The sequence below is a fragment of the Dendrobates tinctorius genome, unplaced genomic scaffold (genome assembly GCF_039654945.1).
Source record: "Dendrobates tinctorius isolate UK_male_01 unplaced genomic scaffold, ASM3965494v1 ptg000022l, whole genome shotgun sequence".
Lineage (NCBI taxonomy): Eukaryota > Metazoa > Chordata > Amphibia > Anura > Dendrobatidae > Dendrobates > Dendrobates tinctorius.
The window spans coordinates 81,669,675-81,688,502 of NW_027361690.1; the positions used below are offsets into that span (position 1 = coordinate 81,669,675).

General features: G+C 46.3%; 1 protein-coding gene across 9 annotated transcripts in view; it reads left to right on the forward strand.

The window, feature by feature from the left end:
- The window catches only part of RNF212 (ring finger protein 212), a 146,593-nt gene that overhangs the window by 5,754 nt on the left and 122,011 nt on the right, over positions 1–18,828 (forward strand). For 6 of the 9 annotated variants that reach the window (XM_073568796.1, XM_073568797.1, XM_073568798.1 and 3 more), the window contains exons 2-3: positions 3,733–3,844; positions 6,493–6,633. In XM_073568796.1, the coding sequence (XP_073424897.1) occupies positions 6,522–6,633 (112 nt within the window). In that variant the 5' untranslated portion in view covers positions 3,733–3,844; positions 6,493–6,521. Of the gene's footprint in view, positions 1–3,732; positions 3,845–6,492; positions 6,647–18,828 lie in introns of those variants that run through there. The other 3 variants (XM_073568799.1, XM_073568795.1, XM_073568802.1) reach the window with 3 other exon arrangements.

The following is an 18,828-nucleotide window of genomic DNA, read 5'->3' on the forward strand; positions in this document are numbered from 1 at the left end:
GCCAGCTGGTTATTGCTGATCTGAGCTGGCGAAGAGCGTGCTGTCATTGTGCACATCACACAAGGAATAGCTCAGCCCCTGAAATGAGCATCACTGATGAACGCTTGTTTTGAGTATCCCAGCATGCGCTTGGATTCTCAGTCGACTCGTTCTCAAAAGGGCAGTGGGGAAAAAAAATAGAAAAGCAGTTAGCTAGTGCAGATAGGGAAGAATAGGAGATTTTTAATTCAAGTATATTAGAAAATAGTTTAGATTGTTCATTAACCCCTCCATGACCTTGGACATATGCAGTATGTCCTGGTGAGGAAGTATTTCCCGACCTTGCATGTACTGAGTACATCCCGGCTGTGTTCGCATGATCGCCGCTGGGTGTCAGCTGATTCTGACAGCTGACACCCGGAATTCAGTGGCAGGAGCCGTGCCGGCACCAATCCTGGCACTATAACTCCCTAAATTCTGCAATCGCAGCTTTTGAAAGGAAAGCCAAAGGAGGGTAGCCCACTCGTCATGATGATCTGATGTCATCACAACGACAATTGGGTCACCAGGCTCTAGCAGACTTGTTAGACCAGGCACAGTGCATTATCTAACAAGTTTGTGTAAGAGCTGACTGTCATTTCTAATGCATTGAAATGCATTATGCTGTGTGCCCACGATCAGGAATAGCGGCGTTCTGCATGCAGCACATTTGCGCTGTGTCCGAAACGCTGCGTTCTATGTTAGAAGCACAGTGGATGGGATTTATAGAAATCCTATGCCCACTGTGCTTCTATTTACCGCTGCGTAAACTCACCCGCAGTGTGGGTGTTAAATCCGACATCGGAGACGCTCGTGTCCGCTGCGTAGTTTTCCCCTTAGCCATTCATTAGATGCATTATATCCGCTTAGTACTCTAAGAACATGCAGATTTAACTGCGTGATTTTGGAGGCAGCAAAAACACGGTGTCAAAAACGCTATTCCTGATCTTGGTTACATAGCCTTAGAACTGCAATCAGTGTAGAAACTAAAAGTCCCATAATGAGAGTAAGTTAAAAAAAAAAAGGTAAAAATATTTTTGAAACCACAAAATAATACAAAATATATTGTACCCATAAATAAATATTATTGTGAAGAGAAAAAACAACAAAAGTACAGATATTTGGTTTCACTGCATCTGGAACGACCCCACCTTTAAAACTGTCCCACCAGTTAACTGCTTCAGTGAACACTGTAAAAAAAAAACAAACAAACTAGGCAAAATGAAGCGTTTTCATCATATCACTAAACAAAAAGTTGAATAAAACACAGTCAAAAAGACAAATGTAATTAAAAATGATATCTCTGAAAACGTCTTGTCCTTCAAAAAAACAACCCAGCACACAGCTCCATCAATGGAAAAGTAAAAAAGTTATAGTTCTCAGAAGCGATGCAAATATAATTATAAAATAGTTTTTCTTGTGTTAACCCTTCGAACCTCCTAACTTCCTAATCAAAAAAAATTACTGTATGTTTAAAAAATTGTGCCGATGTGAAGTAGACATATGGGAAATGTTATATATTAACTATTTTGTGTGACATAACGCCCTGATTTAATGGTACAAAAATTAAAAGTTTGAAAATTTCAACATTTTCCAAAATTTTGCAAAATTTTCGTTTCCCACATATCGAAGAAATTTTACTACCTTCAGGAAGTACAATATGTCACAAAAAAATTGTCAAAACCAGTGGGATTTGTTGAAGCGTTTCAGAGTTATTACCTCGTAAAGTGACAGCGGTCAGAATTGTAAAATTTCGCATGGTCATGAAGGTGAAAACAGGCTCGGGGGGTAAAGCGGTTAAATACATAGAGATTTAGGATGGAAATTATATTGGACTTCAGACAACCCCTTTTGCTTATTTTTCCATCATCAAGAATGGTTTAAATAATTTTATATTTTGAGAGATCAGACACAAAATTGCCAAATACTATTTGTTTTTATTTTTAATCTGAAAAACAGAAAGGATTTAAACATTTATTTTTACAATTTGTAACCACACTTTCCATATTTTTTAGTCCTCCTAGGGGACGTGATCTTTGATCGCTCATATAATATATTGCAATACAACAGTATTCTATTGCATAGTAAAACTATTGGTCTCCTATAAAGCCCAGTACCAAGAGAGGTGTGCAAACAGACACTATGCGATTGAAAACTATTTAAATGCCGCTGTCAGAGAACATCCAAAGGGTTAAATGGAAGCTATGATCAGAAAATGACCTATTTCTCAACGTGAAAAATTTGTAGAGGTTACTGCGGTTCTGTCCGGCTGGGAGCGCAGCCTCAGTGACCCGCGGTAACCTTGATGAGGTCACCGCTAGTCACTGAGGCTGCGTTTGCAGCAGGTAATTCACCAGTGGTTCTTAGCCTGAACGGTCACATCTTGGCACCGTCCAAGTTGAAAACTATTAATCCCCAGACATGGACTACTGCGTGGGACAGACTGTCGGACAGGTGAGGGATATTGTTGTTTTCTTATTTTTGGTTTATTACAGGAGACAAGGGCTTCAATGGAATGTGCGTTAGGTGAATATAAGTGTTTATTTTTAAATAAAACAAAACAGTTTTCCATTTTTATTTCAAACAAAATACTTTATACTTGCCTTGTCTTTATTTACAATACAACGATAGGATTAGTAATGGAAAGGTGTCTTATAGACATCTCTCCATTACTAACCCGTGGGCTTGATGTCACCAGATAATACAAAGGTGACATCAACCCCACAAATATGAACCCCACTTGCCACCACTACAGAACAAGTGGGAAGAGTAGAGAAAAATGCCAGAATTGGGGCATCTAATAGATGTTCCTTTTCTGGGGTGGCTGCAGGCTATGATTTTTAGGCTGGGGGGGGTGTCATCATCCATGGCCCCCTTACCAGCCTGAGTATACCAAACCCCAGCTGTTTGCTTTAGCAAGGCTGGTTGTCAAAAATGGGGGTACCCCATTCCATTTTTTTTTTTAAATAATTAAAAAAAACAGCGTGGGGACCTCTCTGTTCTTGATAACCAACCTTGCTGAAGCAGACAGCTGCAGCCACAGCTGTCAATTTTGCCTGGCTGGTTATCAAAAATACAGGGGAACCCATGCTGTTTTTTTTTTTTAATTTATAGCGCAGGCAACGGCTGATGAATACTCCCTTCAGCTGTTGCCTGCTCACACTATTATTACTTGAGTATAATTCTCATTATTCTCCCCTGCTCGCGCTCATCGCAGGCAGAGCAGGGGAGAATCATGAGAGCGGTCTTCATGCTAACTGTACCAATGCTTCCCTGGCGCCGATACCTGTCTTACTGATGACATACGGATATCATCCATGTGTCAGTGTGTACATGTGCAGGACATTTTGCATCTTGTGTTGTGTTGCTGGTAAAAGAAACCTGACATGTCAGTGTGTTTTACCCACTGACACACGGTTCGTGGAAACACACTGACATGTGCATAAACCCATTCACTTGAATGGGGCTATGTGTGTAAATGTCTCCGGTACGTGTGAAAACTGTCACCACATGTACCTGACACACTGATGTCTGAAAAAGGCCTATGCATGATAGTTCTTTAAACCCATCCACTTTTCTGCGCAGATGCCTTTTTGCGCAGAGAAAATACAGTGTCAAAAACTAATCAAAACTCGTTTAAACATAACCTTACTGGTTTCAGTGGAATGTTTGTGTCTGCCTCTCCCTCTTCACTCTCCCCTTCATCCTCCATAGAACCATATATGAAAGTCTGCATTCCCGGACGATGGATTTTAACCATGAATTGAGAATGAATGAGTCTAGGAGCAGAAAAAAGGATGATTTCTCTGTTGCGATACATTACAAAGTTAGTTATTTTTGCGTGTACTATGAACAAATATTTAAAATGACAGCTAGTCTTCTGAATTACAGTGGATATAAAAAGTCTAAATCTACATCAAACCTGCCAAAAGCATGTGGGAAAACATTTTATGGTCTGATGAGACCAAGGTTGAACTTTTTGGCCATAATTCCAAAGATATGTTTGGCACCAAAATAACAAAATGCCCATTATGAGGCATGGTGGAGGCAGCATTATGCTTTTGGGCTGTTTTTTGGCATCTGTAACTGGGGCATTAGTCAGGATGGAGGGAATTATAAACCGTTCCAAATCAATTGCCTCAAAACTTTCGGACCTCTGCTAAAAAGCTGAAGATGAAGAAGAATTTCATGATAATGACCCTAAGCATACTTCCATATCTACAAAAGAATTGCTTCTCCAAAAGAAGATCAAAGTTTTGAAATGGCCCAGCCAATTGAAAACATGGGTGTCCTGAAGAGGGCGCTTTATTGTTGGTGGAAAACATTCCAAAATGTTTTGTCTTGGTACTTTTTTTTTTTTTACTGAAAAAGCCTGACATTTTAACGGGTGTGAAGACTTTTTATATCCACTGTAGATGGCAGATGACAAAGATGTCTGAAATTGTTTTGGCCCCATGCCCCTTGAAAGTGTGACATTGTCACTAATGAAAAATAGATAAATGGAGGGCACCGCTAGAATGAAAAGCTAAGGGGTTCACCAATGATATACTAAAAGTCACACTTGGAAAAAAGAGAAAGCAGTATATCTAGATTTGGGAACTCCACTATGTATAAAAGAATTACATTTTATTTATTACTTCATTAAAGACACATATACAACACAGCAAAACATTAAAAACATGTAAAGAATGCAAATAGTTGCAAACATGTCAAAATCATAGAATAATGATATGATGACTCTCCCACAACAAAAAACCCCATGAAACAACAATAGATGTAAATAGATAGCAAAACAGACCACCTCAAGCATATAGAGAATTACATACATGAGACAATGTAGTCTTGAGTAAATGAATGTGGGGCCCTGCTTATAACAATAGAAGAAACGCTATTCACAGCACCATGAACAAACGGAGGCTAGAAATGTGTAGGCCTCTGTGCCACAGACCTCCAAGTAAGGTATACATGTAAGGTATACAAAAAGGGGAGGCACAGGATGTATAAGCCTCTGGATCACAGACTTCCAAAATAAATATGCAGGCACCTAAGATGTAAAATACCTGACCATAAGAATAGGAGGCTGATAACTATTCTATTCTCCTATTCTTAAGGGCCTGTCACACTAAGTGATATCGCTAGCAATATCGCTCTAACGTCACTGATTTTGTGACGTTATAGCGATATTGCTAGCGATATTGCTAGCGATATCGCTATGTCTGTTACGTCCGACCGGCTCCCCCGCTGGTTATCGCTGATCGCTGGACCGTTTCTCGTCGTCAGCTTCCTGCTGGGCTTCCTTTGGCGCCGACGAGCGACGTATGGACGCGGGCGGGAGGACGTCAGGATCGCCTCGTCTGACCGGTAAGTAGCGACCCCCGACCCCTGCTATGTCGCTGGTGAGATCTGCCTGTGTGGCAGCTCACTAGCGACCACTTAGCGATGCACCAGCGATCCTGACCGCGTCATATCGCTGGTCGGGATCGCTGGTGCATCGCTAAGTGTGACAGTACCTTTATACGTCCTGTGCCTCCCCTTTTTCTATACCTTACTTGGAGGTCTGTGGCACAGAGGCCTACACATTTCTAGCCTCCGTTTGTTCATGGTGCTGTGAATAGCTTTTTTTCTATTGTTATAAGCAGGGCCCCTCATTCATTTATTCAAGACTACATTGTCTCATGTATGTAATTCTCTATATGCTTGTGGTGGTCTGTTTGCTATCTATTTACATCTATTGTTGTTTCATGGGGTTTTTTGTTGTGGGAGAGTCATCATATCATTATTCTATGATTTTGACATGTTTGCATCCATTTGCATTTTTTAAATGTTAATGTCTTGCTGTGTTGTATATGTGTCTTTAATGAAGTAATAAATAAATTTTAATTCTTTTATACATAGTGGAGTTCCCAAATCTAGATATACTGCTTTCTTTCTCTTTGTTCCAAGATCGACTGTCACTAACAACGTTCTGACAGTTCTTGCACCGGAGCCTAAAAATAAAGAGACCCAGGAACGGAGAAGTGATTAAGGCCGGTTTCACCCATCTGAATTTTCACAGACCAATTACAGCCTACGATGTCCGGACTGGCTGCAGGTCTCCTGTCCTGAAGTCCATAGCCTCATATATGCCTACTAGGCTGTTACATTTGGGTCAGAGACCCACAGTCAGTCCAGACTTCACTGTCCATTAGTTGGATGTGTGAAATCAACCTATATTTGTTGCCCAAGAGATTTACCTGCCCTCTTTCTCTGCAGGAGGTTTTTTTTTATTATCACTCTATGTACTATTTATTGCTGTACGATAATCCAAATTGTTTGATAATTCAGAATCAGTTCCCAGATTTCTTTTACTCTGTCAGAATAAAATAATTATTCTTGGAGATGTTACTATTAGGTTTGTAACTATTTGATTTGTTGATTTCTCTTTTTTCTCATTTCACAAATAAAGTAAATTTAATTTTTTATACATTTCTGCAGGCACATCTTATCATACTAAGCCGAACAAAATGAATGATCTGGTACGGTGTAACCTCTGCTTTCAGCAGCCTGGCAGAAAAGCCTCTCGATTTTCCATAACAAGCTGCGGTCATGTCTTCTGTGAACAATGCCTGAGGAAAGGTACTATAAACATGTATGTGAAATGAACTAGAACAAAACACCATCTATTAAGAGTGCCTTTCACCAAATTTTTCATGTTTAACTGGACGCACGGTGCAATAGGCACTGCAAATCGAAATAAGTTTTTTTTTAATTTCGCCTCTCCGTTGCGAATATGTTTTGCAAAGCATTTTGTACCTAATAAGTTCACGTTTTTAAGTCCAAGTGGGTGTTTTATCAGAACATTTTCACTAAAGGCATGTACATTTTTTTCCTTGTATAAATTGCTTAATCATAAGCAGACAGAAGGTTAACACGCCCCCACTATACTTGGGTTTCTCAACATGTTAGTTGTTATGATATAGCTCTAATTTCCTGGTCTAACTTCGTGCGTGAAAGTGCTAGTAGCTTTGAGAACCGATGACTCGCACCTTTCAGATAGAGTCCCTGTGTGAGGAGCAGCACAGCTGAGTTTAGCTGTGTTCGATTACAAACCCTTTTATCAGCTGTCTTACTCTCTAGCACTGTCAGCTCTGCTGTACTGCCCCTTGTCTACACTGCCTTGTGGACACACTTATATCTGTTATACTTGCATCAACTTTTGAGCACAACAGACATATATGTCATACCTGACACAGCACCGGATAGACAGTTTGTTGTATGGGACATTACAGCAAAGCCGACAGTGCTATGAGAGGAGGAAAGGTGATATAAAGGTTTGTAACGTGACATAGCAAAACTCAGATGCACTTTTTAAACGTGCAGCAGGATAGACCTGGATATCAGAGCTGTATTATTACACCTGACACACTAAAAAACTGTAGCTATGGTGGGGGGATTGTTCTTTATTTAGTCTCCCATGACAGCATCATGAGAGAGGGGATCCGCCCTTCAGGGACAGGAAACCTACAGACATAGAAGGGCGGCACCTCTCTCCCGCATCAGTTGGTTTCCTGTCCCTGACGGGGTTACCTCTACAGACATACCTTTTGAAGAGGTAGAAGACTGAAGATTTGCCTGGGCCCGGTAGGCTGATCCAGGTATCGGGGGTCCCCTACCTCAGGCTGTCCGGGATGCCAGAAGCTTCACACCGCAGGGACACTGTGGATGTACACAACAGCAGATGAAGCAGCCTCTGGGAAGGAGTGCTAGCTTTCAACATGGTCATTCGCCAGGTGCAGTTAGGTTTGCTGCTGACTGTCCCCTGGGGCTGACTTGGGATTCCGGGGATGTCTCCGAGGGTATCTGGTCCTGTATGGGCGTCATGCGTCTGCAGGGGAGGCTGAGGGGGCTGGGTCGCGTCCCGCGGCGTGTATCCAGTGTGAAGCAGGGCGACGTGACCGCGGGCAGGGCTTAGTGGCCGCGACCGGGGACGCGCGGCGGGACTGGTGCTTAACCAGGGCGGTACCTTGGGGTGCCCGGCGATTTAAGATGGCTGCAGTGGCTGCCAGGTGCTTCTAGGCCCATTTTGCAAGATGGAGTCGCCGGAGCAAGATGCGCAGCAGCACTCACCAGAGCAGCAACAGCTCTCAGAGAAGCCCCATGCAAGTGTCACCCAGTGGCGGTCTACTGGCAGTAGTCGTGCTGGTGGACTTAAAGCTAGTCAGAAATCTAGATCGGGCAAGTCCTCAGGCCGTAAAGATGAATCACCGGCTGGGAAGGACCCCCCCACAGATTACGGTACCATTCAGTCACACGTCTTGGGTAAGTGATCTACGAAAAAGTTCACTTGGTGATGTGCTGTTTCCCATTGTGTTTCCGCTCTCCTTATTTGTTAGAGGAGAAAGTGTTCCACTAAAACTAAGCACAGGGAATGCGGATCACCACTTCCGGATGGCTATGAAAGAAAGTTGTGCAGGCCTTGCATACAACATTTAGTGGCGGAGGAGACCCCAGATTTTACCTCCAGCTTAAGGGAGATAGACAGGAGGTCAGGGGTTCAGTAAAGTCCCTGTCCCAGAAAATAGGGTTCAAGGGGAAAGAGCCCAGATCCCAGGTGTTAGTTTCAGGGAGTGACTCGGGTGAGGTAATGTCAAATTCATCCCACTCAACTTCGTCATCATCAGAAGCCAGATCAAGTCGTTCCTGTTTTCCTCTTGATCAGGTAAATTGGCTAGCGAAAGCTGTAAGCAATACTATGGGAATTGAAGAACCCCGGTCAGAGCGGTCCATGCAGGACATGATGTTTAAAGGATAGACCGGAAAGTTTGGAAATCCTTTCCCGTAATCGATAAAATCAGCTCCCTGATTACCCGAGAGGAAGGGCTCTCTACCACCAGCATTTTAAAGAAGATACCCATTCGAGGAATCGGCATCATCCTTGTGGGATAAAGCCCCAAAATTAGATGCGGCTGTCACTAAGGTGTGTAAAAGGACCTCCCTACCGTTTGAGGACTTGGGGAGTCTAAAAGACCCGCTGGACAGAAAGGCCCACATGTTTCTAAAAGGTGCTTGGGAAACATTGGTGGGGTCCTTCAGGCCAGCAATAGCGGCCATTTGCACAGCCCGGTCATTAATGGTAAGGCTAGACAGCGTAGAGGAGCAGCTGAAAGACAAGGTCCCTAGAGACAAGATCCTATCCTCCCTTTCTTTAATCCAGGGAGCGGCAGCCTTCCTGTCAGATGTGTCGGCAGATTCCGTAAAGTTAGCAGCAAGGTCGGCGGCCCTTCCCAATGCTGCCTGTAGGGCCTTATGGCTGAAGTGCTGGCTGAGGGATATGCAGGCCAGATCAAAACTATGCAGCATCCCATGTGAAGGGGTGCATTTGTTCTGCCCAGTACTGGATAAACTGCTGGAGAAGGCGGGTGACAGTAAAAAGTGATTCCCTTCCTTAGGAAGACCCGCATACAGGCATGATTTCAGTAGGAGGTGGTCCGGCCCTAGAAGGTTGGCTAGAGTAAAAAAACATATGACAGTAACAAGAAAAAAGGTACAGGATATATGTTCGTTTCCTCCCGTGACCGCAGAAAACCGCAATGACTGCCGGACCAGGTGGGAGGCAGGCTTTTGGTCTTCAACCCTGCCTGGTCAAAGATTTCGAATAGCCCATGGATTCTTAGTGTCATCAAAATAGGGCTTAAATTTGAATTTCGGAAGACACCTCAAGATAAGTTTCTTCTAGCTCCAATACGTTCTTCACCTGCAGAGCAATTGGCGCTGGAATCTGCGGTCCAGGAACCTCAGCAGAAGGAGGTCTTGGTAAAAGTTCCTGTGGTACAAAGAGGTAAGGGGTTCTATTCCCCCCTCTTCCTGGTCAAGAAACCAGATGGCTCCTTTCGTACCATCATCAATTTGAAAGGCCTCAATAGATTCCTGCTGATCTGTTCTTTCAAAATGGAGTCTGGAAAATCAGTAATAAAGCTGCTCTTTAACAATTGTTTCATGATAGTCTTAGATCTTAAAGATGCCTACTACCACGTCCTGATACATACAGACCATCAACAGTATCTTAGAGTGACAGTTTCGCTGGGAGGGGTAATAAATCACTTCCAGTTCAGAGCACTCCCCTTTGTGGTTGCTATTGCTCCCCGGGTTTTCACTAAGATAATGGCAGAAGTCATGGCACATCTACATGAGCAGGACATACTAGGGATTCCCTATTTGGATGACCTGTTAACTGTCGACCACTCAGATCTACACTGCACTGCCCAGTTGAAAAAAGTAATCTTGACCTTGCAGGATTTGGGTGGCTTGTTAACTTTAAGAAATCACGATTGCAGCCCCTGGAGGTGCAGGAGTTCCTGGGTCTTGTCCAAGACTCTAGAACTCAAGAATGTCATCTACCGGAGTCAAAGGTGGAAGGTATTCGATGACAGGTGCTCAGGGTGGTGAATAATCCATCAATCACACTAAGGCCGGGGTCACACTAACCGACGCAAAATACGGTCCGTAGTTTACAGTCGTAATACGGATGAATGACCCCTAAATAGTGCTCCGTATGTCATCCGTAAGCAAGGTGTGGTTGCGTATTTTGCGCGTGTCTGCATCCGTATGCAATCCGTATGGCGAGATTTTCTCGCCGCCTTGCAAAATGGACATATAATGGAGCCCTATGACAGGGTTTCTAACAGAAACAAAATAATAGATATATCTATATATAGTGGGGATGTGACTCACTCAGGTGCAGCGGGAGACAATCAGGAGACAGGCTCTTCCAAAGTTCATAAGGTTTATTTCTGTCATAAACCATAAAACATAACCATTCGTGGTTGCAGACTCAGACCGCGAGTCTCAGCACATGCTGGGAGGTGTAGTCCTCCCCACATACAGCTCCCTGGTTCAGGAGCAGGCCACATTATAAGGCTGTAGCCACACCCACGAACTCAGCAGCTGACTGGTCACCTGACTGTGACCTCACCACAGGTCCTTCAAACAACAACAATAATAATATCTGGTACGCTTTACCTATGCCTTACATTATGGAGATAAGCCATTTATGAGACACATATCTCCCATCAATTACACGACCCTTAGCCCTGCCACATACCTCCCCCCTCTGCCTAAAGCCATGGGGCTTGGCACTTTCACCTACCAGGCAAGGGATTCTGGAGAGGGCATCGGCATTCCCATGTAGCTTCCCGGCCCTATGCTCTACATGGAAGCTGAAGTCTTGTAGGGCTAAGAACCAGCGGGTGACCCTAGCATTCTTGCCCTTTGTTTCCCTCATCCACCTGAGTGGGGCATGGTCGGATATTAACCTAAACTTCCGTCCCACCAGGTAGTACCGTAATGTGTCCACTGCCCATTTTATGGCCAAACACTCCTTCTCTACAACTGAGTAATTTCTCTCACAAGAAGTCAACTTCCTGCTCAAGTAGAGAACAGGATGCTCCTCCCCACGTATCTCTTGGGAGAGGACTGCTCCTACCCCGACATCTGAGGCATCTGTCTGGAGGACAAATTCACGTTTAAAGTCTGGGGCCACCAAAACGGGTTGCTTACAAAGAGCTCCCTTCATTTCTTGGAAGGCTGACTCTGCTTCTTCGGACCAGCTGACCATCACTGACTTTGTCCCCTTAAGCAGATCAGTTAGAGGTGCAGCCATTGTGGCGAAGTTTGGGATGAACCTCCTGTAATATCCCACAATCCCCAGGAAAGCTTTAACTTGCTTCTTTGACAGAGGTCTCGGCCATGTCTGAATTGCTTCCACTTTATTGATTTAGGGTTTGATCTCGCCACGCCCCACTACATATCCAAGGTACTTGGCTTCTTCTCTCCCCAAGGCACACTTCTTCGGGTTTATTGTAAACCCCGCCTCTCTTAGAGCATCAAACACTGCTTGGACCTTCTCCAGGTGAGTCTCCCAGTCCGGGGTAAAGATGACGATATCATCTAGATATGCGGCAGCATATAGCTTATGAGGCGCAAGGATTCTATCCATCGCCCTCTGGAAGGTTGCTGGAGCTCCCTGTAGGCCAAACGGCATCCGGACATACTGGAAGCAACCGTCTGGTGTGGAGAATGCCGTCTTCTCCTTGGCTTCCTGTGCCATGGGAATCTGCCAGTATCCCTTTGTCAGATCCAAAGTGGTTATGTATCTGGCCGGTCCAAGTCTCTCGATGAGCTCATCAACGCGTGGCATGGGATAAGCGTCGAACTTGGAGACCTCATTCAGCTTTCGGTAATCGTTGCAGAACCTCCATTCACCATCAGGTTTTGGGACCAGGACAATCGGGCTCGACCAGCCGCTCTTGGATTCCTCAATGACCCCGAGCTTCAACATACGCTGCACCTCCTTGGAGATTACCTCTCGCCGGGCCTCAGGAATACGATAGGGTTTCACATTCACCCGCACATGTGGCTCGGTCAGAATTTCGTGCTCCACCACCTTTGTGCACCCCGGCAACTCTGAGAACAGGTCGCGGTTTTTCTGGAGTAACTCCCGGCACTGCTGTTTCTGGGCCTTCGACAGTCTCCGCTATGGTAACGGCTCCAACCTCCCCTTCTAGGTTGCCCAGCAAGCACGGAGTTACCGCTGGCTCTCTATCTTGCCATGGCTTGATAAGGTTAACATGGTATACCTGGTATGGCTTCCGGGTTGGTGGATCTTGTAGTTTACGTCTCCCAGCTTCTCCACCACCTCATATGGCCCTTGCCACTTGGCCAAGAACTTACTTTCGACCGTCGGGATTAGCACGAGAACTCGGTCTCCCGGAGTGAACTGCCTCACTCTGGCTGACCGGTTGTAGACCCTGGCCTGAGCCTCTTGTGCCTGGCGGAGATGTTCTTTAACAATGGGCATCACCTTCGCAACCCTCTGCTGCATCAGTGCCACATGCTCAATGACGCTTCTGTGGGGCGTGACTTCGGCTTCCCAGGTTTCCTTGGCTATATCTAGGAGACCTCGCGGATGCCGGCCGTACAGAAGCTCAAAGGGGGAGAACCCCGTGGAGGCCTGGGGAACTTCACGGATAGAAAACAGTAAATACGGTAAGAGACAATCCCAGTCTCTACCATCTTCCTCTATGACTTTTCTCAGCATGCTCTTCAGTGTCTTGTTAAACCTCTCAACAAGGCCATCTGACTGCGGATGGTACACTGAAGTCCTTAACTGGGAAATTTGCAAGACTCTGCACAATTCTCTCATCACCTTGCTCATAAAAGGTGTCCCCTGGTCGGTCAGGATCTCCTTCGGCAAACGTGTCCGGGAAAACACATGGACCAGCTCGCGGGCTATACTCTTCGCGGAGGAGTTTCTCAGGGGAATGGCCTCAGGATAGCGTGTGGCATAGTCCAGGATGACTAATATATACTGATGGCCCCGAGCTGATTTAACTAAGGGACCGACCAAGTCCATGGCAATTCTCTCAAATGGCACCTCAATAATGGGCAGTGGCACAAGAGGGTTCCGAAAATGAGATGTGGGGGCAGTTAACTGACATGTCGGGCAGGACCTGCAATAGTTTACTATTTCCCGGTGACACCCAAGCCAATAGAACCTCTGTACAATCCGTTCCTGGGTTTTTTCCACCCCCAGGTGTCCCCCCAAGATGTGTGAATGGGCCATGTCCAACACTTTTTGTCTATAGGGGGCTGGTACTATTAACTGCTCTGCCACCTCCTCCCTTATTTTCATGACCCGGTACAACAATTCCCCACTCAACATAAAATGGGGAAACCTTGTGTCTGCTCCCGGCTCTTGTGCAACCCCATTAATGACGGTGACATTGTTAAAGGCTTCCCTTAGTGTGGGGTCCCTATGTTGGGCAGTCCCAAAATTCTCCCCGGCCACCCCTAACTCCGGGATGTCAGGTACAGGGGACCCTTCCTCTTCATCCCCAACAAGGACACAAAGGAAACTCGTCTGCGTCTGGTGGTGGCGATACCTCAGTGGGGTGGATTGGTTCCTTGCTCTGGCTAGCATACTCAGAACCCACAGATCCCAAAACAGACAGAAATCCCGGTCCTTCATCAAGCTGCCCCGGACCCGTCCCAGCCATCCATCAGCGAGGAAGCACCTTGCAGGTCTGCACCACAGTCATCTGGAAACCAGGAAGCTGGTCGCTCAGGTGTTCCCCTGTCCCAGGTCTCTGCCACTGGTTTTGCGGGCACTTCCCGCCAGCAGCGGCAGAGGACCTCGGACAGGCCTGTCATGCCCGAGTTCGTTCAATTGAGCTCGGTCTTTCAGAGTAGCCTCAAGGCACTCGCCGATAGACTTGAGAGCGGTTTCCTCCTTTTGGACCAACGCTACAAGTCTATCGAGGGTCGCCTTGAGCGCCTGGAAGTCGACCTCGCCAGACCAGCACATCATTTCTGTACCCAAATAGCTCGGGACACGGCAGAACACCTTACCCCTGACCTCCAGTTGACTGTCATGCAGACCTGCAACAATGCTTTTATGCAGGCTATGCAGCAGAGTAGGTATATGCAGCAGTCAGCGGTGGCATTTCCACCGGTGCCACCGCTGTCTCGATTCACAGCATTACCTACTTCTGCTGCATATCGCTGCACGGCCACCACTCTTCCAAGCCTCGCCGGACACCAATATACCGCCCCAAGTCCGAGTGCAGCTGGACACTTCCCCGCCAACACCATGCCAAGCGCTGCTCCTGCCTGGCCCACCACTGCTGCCACCACCACCACCACTGGATGGCCCGTCGTCACCACCCCTGCCTGGAGCGCCACCACCAACACCACCACCCGGAGCTCACCCCTGACTGGGGCAACACCGCCACCACCACCAGCGGGAGGACCACCCCGGTATGGACCGCCACCGCCACCACGTCTGCATGGACCGCCACCAGCACCACCACCTCAGAGCAGCATCAGCTGGGGACCCGCATTCACTCTTTACGGCCCCTGCCAGGACATCCTCCACCACCAGCATGCCACAGCAGCTACAGGATCCTGGCAGGCGGTCCACAAGCTCCAGGCGGTCCCCCCAGCTCCAGCCAGTCCACGGCCTCCAGGCGGTCCTCAGGCTCAAGGCGGTCCCCGGGGTCGAGCCAGTCCTCAGGCTCCAGGAGCTCCAGACAGGACAGCAGTACGCCGACGGGCCACCATCATAAAAAAAAAAAAAAAAAAAAAAAAAAAAAGAGGAGGACTCTAACCCTCCCTCACCTCCCACTTCCCAACTTTCCTTGCCTCCGCTCCCTTCCCCCACTTCTTTGGTTCCTCCTTCCCCTAGAACCCCTTCCTCCACCCTAAGCCGTTCCTCATCCCTCCACACACCCCAGTTTCCACCAACTGACCCCAACGAAATGTATTTATTTATTTTTTTAAAAAATCTTAATTTCTTTTATGTAAATAAATGTTAAAGTTTGATTTGAAAATAATGTTTGGTTATTGTGCCTTTCGCCGCCTGCACACACTGCGCCGTACACTTTGTGTTTTTGACACCTCATAGCTCCAGTACTGACACATGTTTCTTGTGTCAGTCCTGGAGCTATGTGATGTCAAAAACACAAATATATGACTTGTATTTTCATCCACCAGTCTCTTCAGTCTGCTAATATTGGTCAGACTGATGGTGGAGGGTGCAAGGCATATCTATTCTCACCTTGCCAGGTGTCATAAAGAGTGAATTGAGGATGGTGTGTTTTGCCCATCCTCATTTCACTCTTTGTGACACAAGGCCAGGGGATTCTAGATACCTTGTAATGAACCACATCATCTATTCAGTCTGTGGCAAATAGACTGAATAGATGATGGAGAAAATACAGGCCATATCTACAAATACCATGGCCTGGTGTCATAAATATTTAGCACACCTGGCCAGGTGAGTATACCTATGAGTTGTAATCTGCAGCGTCACTTCAGTCTGCATTATCTATTGCACGCAGACTGGAGAGATGCTGGAGGTTAACTCCTATGTGTATTCACCTGGCCAGGTGTCCAAAATTTCTGAAGTCAGGATGCGTTTTTTTGGCGCATCATCACTTCATCATGACACCAGGCCAGGGGATTGTAGACATTGTATAAACCTTTATCATCTCTCCAGTCTGCGTGCGACAGTGGAGATACTACGACTAATATTTTTAATCACATGGTCAGTTATCAGACAGAGTGAAGGATGCTACTGCATCCCAAAATCAGTATACTCAGGCCAGGTGATATAAATATTAGTTGTATTATCTCCACCTTCTCTGCAATATGCCTTATGAACACGGACTGGAGAAATGAGGAAGGTCATACTACTTTTATATGTAGGGTCACCTGGTCAGGAGTCCTTGTAAAGTCAGGAAGCACAGCATCCTGATTTCACTGGACACCTGGGCAGGTGAGTAGTGGAGTGTATTAAGACACAGTACACTGAGTACAGGTATAAAAAAACAGGCATTTTATTATTAACAAACAACAAAACTATTACACCATTTTATCCTGCCATGCTACACGACCCACATCGGATAAAAAGAAGTCCGCAAATTGGTCCCTCATTTGGGCAACTTCGACTGATGACCGAAGAGGGTGCTGAGTAAAATCTGGCAAAGGGTTGGCAGCAGATTCATCCATGTCAAAGTTCGGCCGCTCCTTTGCCATAACAAAATTGTGTAGAACCACGCACGCCTTCACCACCTCATCCACTGTTTCCAGTTTGAGATTGAGGGCAGTGCTGAGAATTTGCCATCTGGACACTAGAATGCCAAAGGCGCACTCTACAGTCCTGCGTGCCCTCGTAAACCTGTAGTTGAATACTTTCTTGGATTGGTCCAAGTCACAGCTGGAGTACGGCTTGAGCAGGTTTTGGCACATCTGAAATGCCTCATCCCCAACCACTACAAATGGCAGTGGTGGAGCTTGGGTTTGGGGAAGAGGCTGTGCCAGTGGAAAATTGAACTGGCTGCCGTACAACCTCCGGCCCATATCAGAGTTATTAAAAGTCTGGGAATCGTTGCCCTGTCCGAATGCCCCTATGTCCATCGCCACAAACCGGCAGTCTGCATCCGCAATGGCCATGAGTACTGTAGAAAAGTACTTCTTGTAGTTGTAGTACTCAGAGCCACTTCTTGCGGGTTTTGTGATGCGGATGTGCTTCCCGTCCACCGCTCCTAGGCAGTTCGGGAAATTGCAGACTGCCCAGAATTTGTCCGATATTTGAAGCCACTTTTCGGCGGTGGGCAAGGGCAGAAACTCCGGACACAGAACATCCCACAGAGCCCTGCAGGTGTCAGAAACAATCCCGGAAAAGTGGAGATTCCCAGCCGGTACTGGAAATGCAGGGATGAAAGACTCTCTCCAGTTGCCAGGAACCTGCAAAACATAAAAAGAAAAACAATTTATATTTCTGTCTAGGGTATTAATAAAAACACTGAAAATAAAAAGTACATGGCATAACTATTTTGCATGTTTTTTTAATACAACATAGCAGAAAAACATTTTATAAAGGCTTGGGATTAGTACATGACAGAAGAAAAACCATTATGCAAAAAAAGCAATTTCCCAAAATTAATGTTAAAATTCATTACCAAAAAACACAGAAATTTTTAGCAAAAAAAAAAAAAAAAAATTGAAAGAAAAAAAAAATTATGCAAACATAAAAACATTACATACCGTAAGGTGACGAGGAGCCTTTCTTCGGGAGGAATGGCACGCCGGAGCTGAGTGTCCCGTCTCCGGATGATTCCTTCAACCATACTGTCATGATCACGTGTGTCAGGACGCAGATGATACCGCAAGGCGAACCCGTAACACACGTGACCCTGGATACACCGCCTCCAGTGGGGCGAATTTAAATAATAAAGCGTGCAGGTGGATACGCCGCCTCCACCTGGCGGATTTAGGTATTACACGTTATAAATATATTTCTGGAAACACCGCCTCCAGTAAGGCGCATTTAAATAATAAAGGGGGGAACCTGGGACACATTAACAATGGTGGGCCCTGCGATAGGGAATGGGGAAAAGGAGACCTCCTGCACTCCCCTGAGCCAGTGTCCCTACACTCCTCACATTCCCTAAACAGGCTCCGCACCTGTCGCCGCACGCGTACCTTAACGCCCTTGCTCGCCCTGACCCTAAACCCTCACTAGGGAATGGGTCGGTGCGGAGACTAATCCCACCACTGCACTAGTAACACATGAGGAAAGAGACAATACAGGGGAAACACCACTTATCTTTGCTCTGTTGCGTGCACTCCTAGCAACAGAGCCCACCACCTGCGCGCATCTTCTCCTCCACCCTGATCCATCACATAACTGGATCCGTCACCATCGTGCAGCCTGGGAGCAGAGTCCATCACCACTTGCAGCAGTCCAGTACACAGAGTCCCAAGATGAGTCCAGCCTCTGCCAAGACTCCAAGCATGCTCGAGTCCAGTTCTCAGCAACCAAGTAGAGCATGCTGAGTGCAACTCTCTTCCAAGTCGCCACTCCTCCAAGCCATGCCCGCACTTCCCGCCGACACCATAAACTGCGACTCCACCAAGCCATGCCAGTCCTTCCTGCAGACACCATTAGCTGGCACTCATCCTCTCTGGCTGACTGCGAAGGACTCCTATCCCGCTCCATCCTTCCACCAGGCTCTCCAACAACTCAGAAAGAAATATCACCAGCGGTGAGTGAACCCCCTAAGCACACCTTTATAGGGAGTCACACCTGATCCCTAATTAAGTGAACATTAACCTAAACCTAAGGTGCGATACCGCTAACCACCACTGGGGACAGTCAAAACACCTTTGAACTCAACCAAAGTAAAAAAAGTTCACTTTGTGCTTTTAATAACGCCAGATCCAACACTGGATCATGACACATACCCAGCAAGTCCAGGAAGCTTTCCTGGG